We start from the raw sequence: 18,024 nt of genomic DNA, 5'->3' as shown, positions 1-18,024 counted from the left end.
GCCACTGTTGCCTCCATGTGCTTGGAACTGCTCCACAAACCGCTGAATGGTCCCACTGGAAGGTCCATTATAGGTGTGAAACACACTGTGAATATTGGAATACTGACAATACAGTCGGCACACCTGCATGTCGGATTTTGTCTCAAACCACAAAGTCACGATTTTCACTTTTGTTCCACTTTGAACACCATAGTTGATGTGGGGTCCGACTGACTATTTGTTAGAAATGGCATAATACCACCATCACCACCATCACCACCATCACAACCATCACAACCATCACAACCATCACCACCATCACCACCATCACCACCACCACCACCATCACTACCACCACCATCATCAACATCACCACCACCACCATCAACATCATCACTACCACTACCACCACCATCATCAACATCACCACCACCACCATCAACATCACCACCAACACCATCAACATCACCACTACCTTCACCATCACCACCATCACTACCACCACCATCATCAACATCACCACCACCACCATTAACATCACCACCACCACCATCAACATCACCACCACCTTCACCATCACCACCATCACCTTCACCATCCAACCATCATCACCACCACCACCACCACCACCACCACCACCACCACCAACACCACCATCATCATCACCATCACCACCACCACCACCATCCCACCACCATCCCACCATCATCATCATCATCACCACCTTCACCACCACCACCAACACCACCATCATCATCACCATCACCACCACCACCACCATCCCACCATCATCATCATCATCACCACCACCACCACCACCACCATCCCACCATCATCATCAACATCACCACCACCACCACCAACATCACCACCACCACCACCACCAACACCACCATCATCATCACCATCACCATCACCACCACCACCACCATCATCCCACCATCATCATCAACATCACCACCACCACCTTCACCACCATCACTACCACCACCATCATCATCAACATCACCACCATCAACATCACCACCACCTTCACCATTGCCACCATCACCTTCACCATCCAACCATCATCATCATCATCATCACCACCACCACCACCAACACCACCACCACCACCACCACCAACACCACCATCATCATCACCATCACCACCACCACCACCATTCCACCACCATCCCACCATCATCATCATCACCACCTTCACCACCACCACCAACACCACCATCATCATCACCATCACCACCACCACCACCATCCCACCATCATCATCATCATCATCATCACCACCATCCCACCACCATCATCATCACCACCACCACCACCACCACCAAGAGAGAGAATATAGCGTTATGGACGACAGTCAGGATCAGGATGATCAAATAGTCACGTTTTTGAAACACCTTGTACATCTGAAACACCTTTGATTCATTTATTTTGTTCATTCATTTAGCACTGGAGGTGGAAGTGATGACACGAATCCATTAACCGACCCAGGATTCGCCAGTGAACTCGAGCTGTAAACTGTTTCATTCAAAGCTCAAATTTTATTTCGCTTTTCATTTCCAGGAAGGAAAGGAAAATGTCGCTTTTAATGCAATCGTGGATTCTCTGAATGGAGTTCAACATGAAGGTAAGGTTGGTGTGGATGAGGGAGGGGGAAGCGTGGTTGTGTGTGTGTGTGTGTGTGTGTGTGTGGTGTGTAAGGGGAGGGAGTGTTTGTGTGTGAATGAGCGGAGGTGGAGTGTAGGGAGTATCTGTGTGTCGATGAGGAGGCGAGTGATTGTTTGTATTTATCGTTGGACTGACACCTCAATTAGCAATGCCTTCTTTTCTTTTTTTGTACATCATGACTAGAGGCGGCCACAATGCTTTGTTTTCTATGTTCACACTCGATGGAATCATCAGGTCATATTCGGGAATTCGGGAATTCGGGAATGTTCCTTCCTTGTTTTCAGTGATTGTCCTTGGTTCATGTTTCCATGAGTTTTCTGGAACTGGGATATTGAATTTCTGCAGATGTGTCCATGGATTACTCCACCTTGCAGAACTTACACTTGTCCGATTGACTCAGTTCCGCCATTTTTTTCAAAGCCATTTGTGTAGTGTCCTTGTTCTTTGGCATTTTTAATGATTCTTTCTCCATCCCAGTTTCTCCATCCCACTTTCTCCATCCCAGTTTCTCCATCCCACTTTCTCTATCCCAGTTTCTCCATCCCACTTTCTCCATCCCACTTTCTCCATCTCACTTTCTCCATCCCACTTTCTCCATCCCACTTTCTCCATCCCACTTTCTCTATCCCAGTTTCTCCATCCCACTTTCTCCATCCCATTTTCTCCATCCCAGTTTCTACATCCCACTTTCTCCATCCCACTTTCTCCATCCCATTTTCTCCATCCCAGTTTCTCCATCCCACTTTCTCCATCCCAGTTTCTCCATCCCACTTTCTCTATCCCAGTTTCTCCATCCCACTTTCTCCATCCCACTTTCTCCATCCCATTTTCTCCATCCCAGTTTCTCCATCCCACTTTCTCCATCCCAGTTTCTCCATCCCACTTTCTCCATCCCAGTTTCTCCATCCCACTTTCTCCATCCCACTTTCTCCATCCCACTTTCTCTATCCCAGTTTCTCCATCCCACTTTCTCCATCCCACTTTCTCTATCCCACTTTCTCCATCCCACTTTCTCTATCCCAGTTTCTCCATCCCACTTTCTCCATCCCATTTTCTCCATCCCAGTTTCTCCATCCCACTTTCTCCATCCCAGTTTCTCCATCCCACTTTCTCCATCCCAGTTTCTCCATCCCACTTTCTCCATCCCACTTTCTCCATCCCAGTTTCTCCATCCCACTTTCTCCATCCCACTTTCTCTATCCCACTTTCTCCATCCCATTTTCTCCATCCCAGTTTCTACATCCCACTTTCTCCATCCCACTTTCTCCATCCCATTTTCTCCATCCCAGTTTCTCCATCCCACTTTCTCCATCCCAGTTTCTCCATCCCACTTTCTCTATCCCAGTTTCTCCATCCCACTTTCTCCATCCCACTTTCTCCATCCCATTTTCTCCATCCCAGTTTCTCCATCCCACTTTCTCCATCCCAGTTTCTCCATCCCAGTTTCTCCATCCCACTTTCTCCATCCCACTTTCTCCATCCCACTTTCTCCATCCCACTTTCTCCATCCCAGTTTCTCCATCCCACTTTCTCTATCCCAGTTTCTCCATCCCACTTTCTCCATCCCACTTTCTCCATCCCACTTTCTCCATCCCATTTTCTCCATCCCAGTTTCTCCATCCCACTTTCTCCATCCCAGTTTCTCCATCCCACTTTCTCCATCCCACTTTCTCCATCCCACTTTCTCCATCCCATTTTCTCCATCCCAGTTTCTCCATCCCACTTTCTCTATCCCAGTTTCTCCATCCCACTTTCTCCATCCCACTTTCTCCATCCCACTTTCTCTATCCCAGTTTCTCCATCCCACTTTCTCCATCCCACTTTCTCTATCCCAGTTTCTCCATCCCACTTTCTCCATCCCATTTTCTCCATCCCACTTTCTCTATCCCATTTTCTCCATCCCAGTTTCTCCATCCCACTTTCTCCATCCCATTTTCTCCATCCCAGTTTCTCCATCCCATTTTCTCCATCCCAGTTTCTCCATCCCACTTTCTCTATCCCAGTTTCTCCATCCCACTTTCTCCATCCCACTTTCTCCATCCCATTTTCTCCATCCCAGTTTCTCCATCCCACTTTCTCCATCCCATTTTCTCCATCCCAGTTTCTCCATCCCACTTTCTCCATCCCATTTTCTCCATCCCAGTTTCTCCATCCCACTTTCTCTATCCCATTTTCTCCATCCCACTTTCTCTATCCCATTTTCTCCATCCCAGTTTCTCCATCCCACTTTCTCTATCCCAGTTTCTCCATCCCACTTTCTCCATCCCACTTTCTCCATCCCATTTTCTCCATCCCAGTTTCTCCATCCCATTTTCTCCATCCCACTTTCTCTATCCCATTTTCTCCATCCCAGTTTCTCCATCCCACTTTCTCTATCCCATTTTCTCCATCCCACTTTCTCCATCCCATTTTCTCCATCCCAGTTTCTCCATCCCACTTTCTCCATCCCATTTTCTCCATCCCAGTTTCTCCATCCCACTTTCTCTATCCCAGTTTCTCCATCCCACTTTCTCCATCCCACTTTCTCCATCCCACTTTCTCCATCCCACTTTCTCTATCCCAGTTTCTCCATCCCACTTTCTCCATCCCACTTTCTCCATCCCACTTTCTCCATCCCACTTTCTCTATCCCAGTTTCTCCATCCCACTTTCTCCATCCCACTTTCTCTATCCCATTTTCTCCATCCCAGTTTCTCCATCCCAGTTTCTCCATCCCACTTTCTCTATCCCAGTTTCTCCATCCCACTTTCTCCATCCCATTTTCTCCATCCTACTTTCTCCATCCCACTTTCTCCATCCCAGTTTCTCCATCCCACTTTCTCGATCCCATTTTCTCCATCCCACTTTCTCCATCCCAGTTTCTCCATCCCATTTTCTCCATCCCACTTTCTCCATCCCAGTTTCTCCATCCCACTTTCTCGATCCCATTTTCTCCATCCCACTTTCTCCATCCCAGTTTCTCCATCCCATTTTCTCCATCCCACTTTCTCCATCCTAGTTTCTCTATCCCAGTTTCTCCATCCCACTTTCTCCATCCTAGTTTCTCTATCCCAGTTTCTCCATCCCACTTTCTCTATCCCATTTTCTCCATCCCACTTTCTCCATCCCACTTTCTCTATCCCAGTTTCTCCATCCCACTTTCTCCATCCCACTTTCTCCATCCCACTTTCTCCATCCCACTTTCTCCATCCCACTTTCTCCATCCCACTTTCTCTATCCCATTTTCTCCATCCCAGTTTCTCCATCCCACTTTCTCCATCCCAGTTTCTCCATCCCAGTTTCTCCATCCCATTTTCTCGATCCCACTTTCTCCATCCCAGTTTCTCCATCCCACTTTCTCCATCCCAGTTTCTCCATCCCACTTTCTCCATCCCACTTTCTCCATCCCAGTTTCTCCATCCCACTTTCTCCATCCTAGTTTCTCCATCCTAGTTTCTCCATCCTAGTTTCTCCATCCTAGTTTCTCCATCCCTGTATTGGACCTCTTCTTAGCAATTCCAAAGAGCCTTTTTTGTCGACTCCCAATCTGTACAACACTTTTTTTTATACCTGCCTGCTCTTTTATCGTTTTCCCACTTGTCGGTATATGTCTGTTGATATTTCGTTTTATATTTTTCTTTCTTCTTTTTTGCAATTGTTGGGGCTGTACTGCTGCACTCTGGGTACCAGTGACGTCATAACAATGGCGCCGCGTTTCTCACCGTATTCAGCATATCATTTTCTCAAAAGGAATTTCCTCTTCCCCATGGATGCCTACCGATGGGGATTGTCCGCCCGTGCTCTGTCATTTTCGAGCAACGAAGCAGCACGTACCATTTCTAAAGTCTTTGGTATGACTTGAAGTTGAACCGGTCTAAACCGGAAGGATGTTTTTTAGGAGACACCATGTCCTTACTGGATGGCCGTTGGCTCCCTGAGCTCATCCGCCCTTTGCCAGGTGTTGTGTTTGGTCCTGACAGGAGTCACAGTCACCCTCCCCACTAACAAAGCAAGTGAGGGGTGTCGGTTTAGTCACAGACAACCTGACCATGCGGCAGGTAGCACTGGGTTACATGTTACCAGTGGCAGTCCCAAAAGATTGACCTGACATAACAATTTGTTTGTGAATATTTGGTGGCCCTCTTCAACTCCGAGGTATTTGTATGATGCATCACTGTCTAGCTCCTATGTTGGTGTATTTTTGTCATTTTTTATGTTGTCCGTTTTTGTTGGTCTACCTTGTATGAATTTACACTTGTAAAGTGCATGTAAAGTACAGTGCATGTGAATCATCCTTGTAAAGTAGACAAGTCACCATTTTTTTTCTCTTTGGACGTTCTCTTATTTGACGGCTGGGTGTATCCGTGTCCTTACTCATTAATGAGGTTGCTCAGTGGGTCCATGGCCAGGTAAAACAGGAGGGGTGAAAGGCCGTTTCCCTAGAAGATTCCTCAACACATCTTCACTCCTGGTATTTTGATCTTTCCTTCAAAATGCCGTAATATCAATGTGGTATTCCAAAGCTCCATTGCTTTCTCTATCAGTTTGATTATTTGGCGTTTGATTTTGTACAATAGCATGCATTGTATCATCCATGAATGTGTGTGTGTGTGGGAGAGAGCGAGTGTGTGTGTGTGTGTGTGTGTGTTTGTGTGTGTGTGTGTGTGTGTGTGTGTGTGTAATGGAGGGAAGGGGGTGGGAGTGTTTTTTGTGTGAGTATGTGGGAGACAGAGAGTTTGGGTGTATGGGGAGGAGGGAGTGTGTACTGTACTGTGAAGGGTGGGAACTTGTAATACTGTCCAATACCTGGCGGCAGCGACGCTACACGATATGCAATCGCAAAGATAGTTGGCACTGTCCCGTGCCTCCTCACCCCCCCCCCCCCCCCCCACGACAGACAGACAAACACATCAAAAATCACTCAGAGCGACACTTGGCAAGCAGAACAAAGTAGAATGGCACTCAGTGGAGCATCCTTTTGACCTCAAAAATAATTAGTGGTTGAATTCAGTGACCTGATATGCAAACCATCTTCAAAGTTTAAGTTGATCGGATGAAAATTGACAATTTTAGAAATTTGACCAATGTTGACTTTTTGGCTTATGTTGACCTTTTGCCCTATGTTGACCTCAAAATAGTTGGTGGTTGGTTTCAGTAAGCTGATATGCAAATCCTATTCAGTTTTCAAGTCAATCAGATGAAAACTGAGGATTTTAGAAATATAAAATTGTTGACATTTTGGCCTATGCTGATCTCAAAAATAGTTGGTGGTTGAATTCAGTTAACTGATATGTAAATCCTCTTCAAATTTCAAGTCAATCGGATGAAAATTGAGGATTTTAGAAATTTGAAATTGTTGTTGACCTTTGGCCTATGTTGCTATTTTGGCCCATGGTGATCTCAAAAATAGTTGGTGGTTGAATTCAGTAAGCTGACATGAAAATCCTATTCAAATTTCAAGTCAATCGGATGGAAATTGAGGATTTTAGAAATTCAAAAAAAGTGGTTGACCTTTGGCCTATGTTGACCTTTTGGCCTATGTTGATCTCAAAAATAGTCGTTGAATTCAGTTCGCCGATATGTAAATCTTATTCAAATTTCACGTCAATCGGATGAAAATTGAGGATTTTATAAATTGGAAATTGATGTTGACCTTTTGACCTCAAGAATATTGTTATGTCTGGGGGTGGAGCAAAATCTAGAGCCAGCTAGATCTGTATAGGTAGGTATTCGACTGTTGCGATAGGGAATCTACCTGTAATAAGTTGTGTGTGTGTAGTCCAGTTTGTCGGGTTAAGATGTCTGCTTGTGAACATACCAGGATGTTTGTGTGCTCGGTAGTGATAGGGATTAAAGATAACAGCCCTTGTGCGTCACACCTGGTAATCAAACCTTTGCCCCTTATGGCAATTCACACCTGTAGACACTTAGACAGGCCCTGTAGTGCACACATTAATTAGTTCCCCTCCCTTACCATGACTTTGGAAGAAAACGGACAGGAAACCAGGCCAGGACACCACCGATGATCGCTGCCGGCGATCGCATCACAAACTTGCCTAGCAACATCACATGACCACGCCACAGGGGCCTGTGATTGGAGGGAAGGTGCTAGGAGGTTCGGTGGAAGGCGCCGATTGGGTGGCGCGCCAAGGCTGACGTCGTAACGGAGGTTATATAAGGGCGTGCCGAACGACATTTTCTCTCTTGCACGTCCAGCAGCAGCTCTAGCTCTAGTTTTTGGGTTCTTCACTGTCTTGTGTTGCACGACGTCTTGTGCTCTCTGCGCTTCCCTTCTTGGTCTTGAGAGGTCCTAGTGGTCATTGGTTCACCATCTGAGCGGTGCTCGGTGCTCAGTGCTTTGGAGCTTGGAGCGAGGGACCTCGTGGTGTGCAGCGGAGCGAGTCGCATCGGGGCCTGTCGAAGTGTGCGATCGATTGGAGCTTGGAGCGAGGCCTGGTGGCGCGCGAGCGGGGCCGAACGGAGCCGTGTTTGGACGGCAGACAATACAAGACGACAGACAAGATAAGGCTGCACCCACAGAACATTTTGCATTACACGACGAGACAATTCTTTTTGTAATTCCTTCCTGTGTCTCGTTTCTGAAGTGAGGTGTGTGGGATCCCAACTTAGGACTTTTATTTAGTATCGCGTTTTCCTGTCCCTTCCTTTTATTACAATAAACCCTTGTATTATTTTTCATTCCACACAAATCTGGTTTTGTTTTCGTTCGCCTTCCACAGGTACGCGCTTTTACCACAGCTTCCACTTCCCTTCTTCCTCCCGCGTTTTATAGTAGAATCCGTTTGGTCATCGCCTCAAGTAAATCTGTTCTGGTCATCCGCGGTCCCTGGTGTTAACCGAAGGGTCCGCGTGACAATATATAAGAATTTGTCGGACCACGAACTCTACCATTTGCTGAAGTTTCGTGAAGATGGGTTAAAAACTGTAAACTGTAGGCAAGTATAAGTGAGCGGACAGACAAACACAAAGAAACACACACACACAAACCAGAGTGATCAACATACTTGTCAAAAAATATATATTTTTTGCCAAATAGTGAGCACACATATTTGAGGTTCATGTTGAGTTTGTTAATGGGATAAAGGAACAATGTGATGTTCAATACCCGATTTCAATATCTCATGTATTCCGAGCGAATACAAATTGTTTGGAATTTGATTATGTGGAGGTACATTGTATGCATGGACAAGAAAATAATCCATCGATTATATTGTGTCTGCAGTCGCAATACAAACTCATTTGGTATTTATTTCCAGGGCAAGTGAAGAAACTGCTTTCCACATTTAAACTAGAGCAGATACTTCCTCCGAGGGAGAACCTCAAGCAGTTCTACCGTTATGATGGATCCCTTACCACACCGGAATGCAACGAGGTTGTCACATGGACCGTTTTTGAACTTCCAAACACCCTCAGCAGGTCACAAGTAGGTATCAAGTTCTGGTTACCTCTGCCATTGAAGGTGGGTAGAAATTGTGTGTGAATTTATACTCACATGTGGTCATACAGTGGCTAGATGCTTGCTGGGAATCACCCCTCTCTGTTACGCTCGACGAACATGGTAAAACGGAAATAAAGGTGGCTATTCCACCAAGATGCAACCAATGATCCAGAGGAGCTGGTCGAATGCCTCGGTGGGTAACCCCATCATGAAAATGTTGATTTTTTTCAGGAGACAAAAATACTATTATGTTTATGGGGGAGGTTAGAGAATACTGTAAGAAAGGTAGGATTGCATCGGAATAGTATTGACAGTGTGACGTGTAGTAGCATTTCGATGTAATAAGTAGGGAAAATGTAGCTTAAGGTTGTGTTTAAATGTGCACCATATGGGGGGTTGTGCCATGTTAATTAGTATTAGGACTTAAGGTTAATTTCCCCTGTTCGTAATACCCCCTGTGACCATTCCTAACGATTATAACATCAGCCGGCCAAGTGTAGCATTGGCTGGCCAATGTCACACTCCATGGGACATGATAGAGCAAAGACACGCCGAGGAGAGGCGGAGTTACAATGGTTCGATGGGCAGGAGACGGGAACAGCAAGCCACACCCCACCCCCACACCCCCCCCCCCCCCCACCCGGCCCGATGGCGTGGGTTGGGTGAGCGTGGAAGGAGGCTGGGAAGGTTCGATATTCGGGTGGTGTGTAACCGTGAGGAGGCTTGTCCTGGGCTGTCTCTGGTGTGCTGCAGGACGTGTCTGCATTTTCTTCCCAAATCAGAGGACTTTATTTACCACGCCAAAGGATTGCAGAGTTTTGGAACCAGAAAAGAAAGAGGGCCGCTTTCCCTGCTCGCCTCTATCCCGGGCGCCTTCGGCATACAGCTTGGCCACCATTTAATGGGGCTTCAGACTTCGACGACTGCTGACCTTCCACAATATCCATTGGGCCAGCTGAGTGCCGAAGCTTTTCTTTTTATTTTCTTACTTCACCCTGTGTGTGGTTTTGTGTCCATTTGAGAGGATCCTCGACGTAGAATTTATTACCTCAGTATTTATTTTCTTTATGTCTTTCCCGTGCCTTGTTTTATTGTACAGAATCATTGTTACATTTTTGTTATGTCGTTTATTTGTGGGTTCAAGCATAAACCCGTGTTTTGTGAGAATAAGCGCTTCGTGGTTCTTCCATCCCTAACCGCCATAATTGGGTAATGCCTCGGAGTTAAAGCTTGTTAGGCTCGTCCGTTCACGGGTCTCGGTGGTAACCATCTGTGAACAGGACAATACCAATGCTTTGGGGTGACAAGAGCAGTGGTTAAACAAAATGAATATTCCACCGGCAAAAAGTGATCTAAAATGGCAGAAGAAAAAAAAATCCCAGGAAGTAGAAAGGTTTGTGGGTTGTCGTAAACAGTGAGCGGGTGGTGAAGTAGCACTCTGCTGATAGTCCCAAGGGAAACCTAAGAACAGTGAAGTACAGTATTGACTCACTCCACGTGATTGCGCCCTTTAGCTCCAAGCTGCTCGAGAGGAAAAGTCCATGTAAAAACCGCTTCCTCCTCACATACTCAGAGTTGATTGGGTGTTCCTGGTTTTAAACCATGCCCGCTAGGTGTGCGCCAGTATGTGAGGAACGAGCTTGGTGAATTGATTCTGTCTGCACTGTCCGTTCCTGTTGAAAATGATGCATGGAAAACGAGAAGTCACTACAGGTGGATGGAGGTTGTTGTCACACTTGTTTATTTGTGAGCACAATACGTTGTGGACGGATTCGGGCAAAACTAGGTGGAGACGTTGGATGTGTGATGAGGATGGATTCTATTTTGGGTGAAGATCTGAATCGGGATCCGAGAATTTTTTTAAATTTCTTAAGCGATTCTTCAACATTGAGAGATGGAGCCAAAACCAATATAAAGCATGATATTTCAAAAAGTTGTGGACAAGTCATTACAAAACTTGGTGAATGAGTTGGTTAAAAGCACAACCTGATTCAATGTTCAGGTTTGGATCCTGATCCGGCCTATCAGTGGATACAAAATGTAAACTGGTCACCTGGTGGAGGTATGTTCTCTACCGATTGACGTTCTAGAGCAGTGGTTCTTAACCTTTTTAAAGGCGCCGAACCTTAACGAAACCCACCGAACATTCGCGGAACCCCTCAAATTTGACCAAAAAATTAAGAAGATTTGAATCTTAATGCGTTTTCTATTCTTCTTTTCGGGAGGCGATCTGGGAAATGCGTGGTTTTGTTTTGGCAAGGGCCACCCTCAAATCATTTTCGCATGCAAGCCTGCTCCTTTTCTTTCTTTTAATGTCCACCACTTTCGAAAACGCATGCTCGCAGATATACGTTGTAACGAACGGCGTGAGGATCTCAAGGGCAATTTTAGCGATGTGAGGATACCCTTCCATTTGGCGGCACCAAAACGTTGAGAGCGTTGTTGTGCCGAAGAGTTGTAGTTGAGTCTGGCTGTGCTGAAGTTCGATGAGGTCGTCGAGGTATTGGTCGTTGACATCTGCCGTTGCAACGTCGAAAGTAAATGGCTGCCGCACCCATGCTGGGTATTGCTCTTGGTCGGGGAAGTAGCCGTCGAATGACTTTCCCAGCTCATCCAAGTGCGTGGCAATCGCTTGCTTCAGCTCCCCCGGTACAGCAGTGCCTCCAACTTCAGACTCATCTTCGATCCCGCTCACGCACTCGTCCATTAGCGAAAAGTTCGCGAAGTTGTCGTTCTCTGTTCGCCCCCTCCACAATGGTAACTTCTTTCGGAAAGCGCTCAGCTTTTCTTCAGATTCGATGACATTCACTCCACCGCCTTGCATCTGGCAATTGAGATGATTGAGTGCGTTGAAGATGTCAGCCAAGTACGCCAAAGCGAGGATGAACTCTGACTCTTGGAAGTGCGTTGCATGGCTTGCTGGTGTTCTCGCAAAAACAGGGCTAATTCTACACACAAGGCAAAAACATGGCTCACTACCTTCCCTCGTGATAACCATCGAACGTTAGAGTGGTAGAGAAGGACTTCGAATTCAGAGCTGATTTCATTGCACAGCTCTTTGAAGATGCGATGATTCAGAGAACGGCTTCACACGTAATTCACAGTTTCAACGACGATTTTCAGAACATTGGCCAGTTTTGGAGGCAGGGTTTTTGATGCCAGCGCGTGTCTGTGCAGGACACAGTGCGTGACGATGATGTGTGGTGCATCGGCCTTCACCAGCGCTCCAAAACCGGAGTTGCATCCCAGCATGGCTTCAGCTCCGTCCGAGCAAACTGCAGACACCATGTTCCACGAGAGGCTGTTGCTTCTGAAGAAGTCGTCCACAAACTTCTTCACGTCAGCTGCCTTCGTCGTTGTTGTGATAGGCTCGCAGAACAGAAAGTCTTCCTAGATCTCGTCTCCTTTGACATAACGCACAAATAAGATGAGCTGGCTCAAATTCGAAACGTCGGTGGTCTCGTCCAGTTGAAGGCTGAATTTTGTTGGGCTCTCGACTAAATCTGCAACTACCTGGGCGAGGATGTCGTCGCTCATGTCGTCGATTCTGCATCTGATGGTGTCATTTGAGAGTGGAACGAGAGACAACTTGTTTTCAGCAGCTTTTCCCAGCATGATGTTGGCCATCTTCAACGCGGCCGGTTTGATGAGTGTTACGCCAACGGTGTGCGGTTTGTCCTGCTTTGTGATCAGGTACGCAACTTCATACGACGCGGTGAGGATCGGTTTGTCAATTGGAACGAAGCCGAGAGTGGGCAAGGTAGCACTTGCGTCGAATCGGACTCTCTTAAATTTGAATTCATCCAGTGTTGCGTCTTTGTACTGACCCTCACCGTGCAGTTTTTTGAAGTGTTCCCGTAGTTTTGCTAACCCCCGCTCTAGCAGGGGAAATGGCCTTAAAATGCATGTTGTTGTTGTTTGTGTCCCGTAGTTTTGCTGGTGCTCGGCTGGAGTTGCCCAACTTGACATTGCAAAGCATGCATTGAGGACTCTGACTTCTGTCCCATTCCGTCAAACATGTGAACCCGTACAGCATGTAATCCTCTGACCACTTCCTTTTTTTGCTCGACATACTGCAAAAAAAAAAAAAAAAAAGGAACAAACTGATCTTAATTGAGTTCGGGCATATAATTATATGACAAAAATTAAAAAAGGAACATGCTTAAATATAATCAGTACCCCTCTGAAAACAGATATTTTAACGAAGAAAACATAACTTATAGTTAAGATGACGGGATTTATTATCTACTCAACTCTATGTCACCTCAAATCCCATTATAATATTACATAGAAAACTGTGAATTGTTAGTTTTGAATTGCGACCAAAGGAGTTATATCACCTCCACCTAATTTTGTGAGTAATTCAATCATATTTTATAATCACCATCCACTTTTGACTTTAATATAACTCTGAACCCGCCCTGCATATCCACAAACATTTCCAACTTACTTTTCAATTAATCAGTAACTCCAAAGTAAGGGGCGACCAATGACGCACGGCACACGGCAAGCTAATCGAGGCTATTCACTGGAATTTCCGAACACCTGCAAAGTCCAAAATCCAGTAAGCAAGTAAGCAAGTAAGCACCATCAACAGAATAATTAGCAAGTTGCTCATTGATTCAACTTACTACAGTCAGTGTGAAACAACTTATCTTAAACACAGACCAGAGAAACCATGAATGGGATGGGAATACAATTACAAATAACATTTCCATTCGTTCGTAACATACATAGCAAAATAATAATAATATTAATAATAAGTGTAATAACACATAGATAAAAAATTGATACAAAACTAAAAAAAAAATATTAAAAAAATTGCAATGCGTTTTGGAGGACCTCTGCCGAACCCCTGAGACTGGCTCACTGAACCCCTGGGGTTTGGTCGAACCCAGGTTAAGAACCATGGTTCTAGAGTGTTTGTTTTGTCCTTCGTCGCATTGGTGCTTCATACGCAGGACGCTGCCATCACTGATTTTTTTTTATGCCTCTACCGATGAAGTCGCCGGAGGCATTATGTTTTTTGTATACTAAGTCGAGGCTCGTGTAAGCACAGAACATATAAATACCAATGATTCTGAAAGCTTTGATTTCAATAGCGTGAAGAAGGAGCACCAGCCCAGAGAGGAGAGCAGTATTCCATTGAGCTTCCGATGAAAGCTTTGTATGTGGTGAGGAGCTCAGGTGTGCCTAAGAAGGACTTCGCACGGCGGAGGATGCCCAGTCAGCGATTGGCTTTGGAGGCCAGCTTGGAAATGTGGTTTTCCCAGGAAAGATCATGGCAGATTGTGAGACCCAAGAGCTTGAGTGACAGAACTTCTTGGAGAGGATTGTTGAGAAAGTAGATGGGAGGGTTTTCCAGTCGGTCTTTTCGGAGAGACATAGTAAGAGTGTGAGATTTGTCAGGATTGAAAGACATGTTCCACTTGTTTGACCAGTCTGTGATTTTTTCCAGGTCTGCAGAGAGTGAGGAGGCTGCAGACTGCCGATCTGAGGGATGAGGAATGGAGCTGCAGAGAGTAGAGTCATCAGCAAAGAGACTGAGAGAATTTTCCAGAGAGTCAGAGAGATCATTGATGAAGACCAGAAAAAGCACAAGGCCCAGAACACTGCCTTGGGGAACTCCAGCCTGAAAAGGAAGGGGAGATGAGAGAAACCCATTCAGGGCCACACGTTGACTACGACCAGAGAGGAAGTCCGCCAGCCATGCGTGGAGATTTCCATGGATACCATAGGAGAAGAGTTTGGTGAGCAGAGCGGGGAGCCAGACGGTATCGAAGGCACGTGATATGTCAAGGGAGACAGCTCTAATTTCCTGTTTGGCATTGAGGACCTCCATCCATTGTTGAGACAACAGAAGCAGCATGTCCAGAGTGGAGTGACCTGGTCTGAAACCAAATTGATGATCCGAGATCAAGCCATTGGAGAAGAGGAAGGATTTGATATCAGAATCGATGATGAATGTAAAGTTGATTATGGATGTAAAACCGGTTATCCTCTCTGTTAACTTTAGCTGGTGGATGTTTGTGAATAGTCGGTGAATTATCATCGACATATTAACCAAATTACAAATTCTTCCACTCCCAGAAAGCCAGACTACCTCGTGGAATCAGTGGTCTTGGAGAATTATTAACAATTTCTGGTGTTATGTTACTAAACTTCAAGAGACTCAGTTTAGCAAAATCAATGTTTTATTCACTTTTCAGAATTTGTTGTATACTTGAGAATTGTTGTATACTAAGCCGAGATCTTTAATGAGTCTTTGTTCGTCTTTGTTGAAGCTCGTTTGGTAGGTCTTGGTTGAAGCTCGGTCTGTAGGTCTTTTGAAGCTCGTTCAGTTGCTGACCAGTCTTCAGTTGTTCCCCGTCCACTCTGCGCTTCCTGCTCGCAACTTTCTCCTGGTTTTAAAGCCCCAAAACCCTTTGATGTTACAGAGCATGCAGGGTGTCTCTTATCCCAAAACCTTATTTGGCTCTCTTGGCTAGCTTGTACTTATTTCTGTTCAAGAGGTCAAATACTCTGACCTGCTGAGGAAGAATTTGCAGCCTATGGGCAGTGGCCTGACCATAGGCTATTTTTCTACACAGATGGCAGTCCACGAGCATTACACATTTTTGTCTGTAATTTAACTCTCCTGCCCACCTGTTAGTTCTATGCACTTTACTCAATCGTAAAGTAAAACATATCCACTTTAAACAAGATTACATTGATATATATTCTAGCAATATTGTCAATATGAATATTTATTCCCTGACAGTGGAGTACCTTCTTTGGAAACAGAACCTTCCTTCGGGTGGAACATTTAGTCAGGTTCACTATGTTTTTTCGTTCAAAATAATGGTAGATTAGCAAACCTATACATTTTTGGAAACGTTATTACATGGAAAATCTGAAAATCAATGTTTACATTTGCCAATTCCGACCAATTCCGACCAATTCGATTCGACCAATTCGACCATTCGACCAATTCGATTTGCCAATCAATTTGACCGACCTTTGCTTGTGTGGAACGGACTGTGAAAACGATGCGGACTATATTGTCGGATACGACACACAGGACAGTGATGACGAACTCTAAATGGCATATTCTGTAATCGTGTATGTTTGATGCCATTGACTGCCTGTGTATATTTTGTCATTGACTGCCCGTGTAGATGTGAAGTTATACTGACTGCATGTGTACATATGATTTTGCTGACTGCCTGTGTATGTTTGGTGATATGAATTATTGTGACACATTTTGATGTTATTAACTGCCTGTACAAAATGATAACATGTATTTGATTATGCAACTTATCGCGAATATAAAGACAGTATTTTGCAATTCAAAACCTTTGATTCGTGTCTTACCATTCCCCACAGCACTAATTTGATACTTTCATTGGATTCCTTGTCCCTGAAAATATAGGTTTAGTATAGTATTTTAAAAAGTTTTTAGGGTAATTAGAGGCAGAAATAGAACAAAATATGTATTTTACAATGGCCATTTTGAAAATCCAAAATGGCCGCCATACAGGTATCTCTCCAAATGTAAACATTGATTTTTAGTTTCCTTATGCTATAACCTTTCCAAAAATGTATAGGTTTGCTAATCTACCATGATTTTGAACGAAATGTAATTTATTGACATAGTGCACCTGACTAATTAGAATGAGTCTGATTTCGAGTCATTATATAGAAACCTCACAAAAGTAACGATGTAAATTTGAATATGGCTGTTACTTTGTAACAAAAATCGCAATCTTGATGATTGAGCCAGGGTTGCACTTGGAGGGCACTTTGCCAATGTGACCAACGTACCAGGAGCACGTGTTCCAACTGTTCATCGCTGCTTTTTTTGTGGCACTATCTTTGGTAAAAATGTGTGCAGAATCCTTTTGCATGTTAAAAAAAATGTTTTGACAGCTGTTGACCTCATGTGGGAAACAATCATCTTGTTCTGTACAGGTAAAGTTGAAAGTTGCCTTTTGCAGGAAAGGAACAAACTTCCATGGTATCGGACACTGATTGCTTCAATTTCCGTTTCTCCTTGGCAGCTTACAAAGTTCTGGACTCTGAATGTCGGTAAATCCACCGGGGACCCGCCCAAAGTAATGGTCAACAACTACCGACCCACCCAAGAGAGGAGCTCACGTCCGGTGTACGCTTCGCCGTCCACCACGGGGGGGTCGTCGCGCCCCCGTGGGTTGCTGGGCAACGCGGGACGCTCTTCCGTGCCTTTGCTCGTCCTGCTCCTCCTGCTGTTCTCTTGATGTCTCAGCGAGATGAAAGAAACCGTTGAAGACAAATCATCAGGGTCGTGACAAGTCTACCTGTTATGGATATAATCGTGTAAAGGTTCTCGCTATTTGCCTCAATTATACAACTTGTTCTCTCGCAATCTTAACCACAAATACAATCAACGTACTCTTTTATTTGTTTTCTATTTTTATTTCTGTTCTCCATTCGCTTTATCTTGTGTTTAACCATTATATTGTTTCACCTCTAACTTGGGGCCGACACATCATGTATGCAGAGAAAAACAAACCTTCCACTGCTATATAGACAAAGGGTCCCTGGACATCGAGTTAGTTACACTTTGAATGTTTCAATGTTCCAGTATTTGGTCTTTTTAGACAAACGGAATAAAACGCCTGTGTTGTTTAGAAGGTAACCATAGCAACAAACACTTGCATAGCAACAAACAATACAGATTGTCCAACAAGGAAGACGCGGCCACCATCATGTCCAACAGCACTCAAACAGTTAGAATCATGGTCCGTCAATGTTAGCACAGAAAACATGTCCACATGCCATACATTATGATGTACAACATGGAACAGGAGTTCCACATTTCATATTCTGTATAACAAACATGTCCATATGCTATACATGTACAATATGTCACAGGACTTCCACATTTCATATTCTTCATAACAAACATGTCCATATGCT

General features: G+C 44.8%; 1 protein-coding gene across 1 annotated transcript in view; it reads left to right on the top strand.

Moving 5' to 3' along the window:
* Positions 1 to 17,502, top strand: part of LOC137439388 (carbonic anhydrase 2) — a 235,684-nt gene extending 218,182 nt beyond the window's left edge. Inside the window, exons 6-8 of the mRNA XM_068135100.2 lie at positions 1,546 to 1,609; positions 8,906 to 9,072; positions 17,127 to 17,502. Of these exons, the coding sequence (XP_067991201.1) occupies positions 1,546 to 1,609; positions 8,906 to 9,072; positions 17,127 to 17,342 (447 nt within the window). The 3' untranslated portion in view covers positions 17,343 to 17,502. The remainder of the gene's footprint in view (positions 1 to 1,545; positions 1,610 to 8,905; positions 9,073 to 17,126) is intronic.
* Positions 17,503 to 18,024: the final 522 nt, after the last annotated feature.

This window comes from Myxine glutinosa, chromosome 14 (genome assembly GCF_964187855.1).
Source record: "Myxine glutinosa chromosome 14, kmMyxGlut1.1, whole genome shotgun sequence".
Lineage (NCBI taxonomy): Eukaryota > Metazoa > Chordata > Myxini > Myxiniformes > Myxinidae > Myxine > Myxine glutinosa.
Note: the sequence above shows the minus strand (reverse complement) of the source record. Positions and strands in the feature narration are given on the sequence as shown.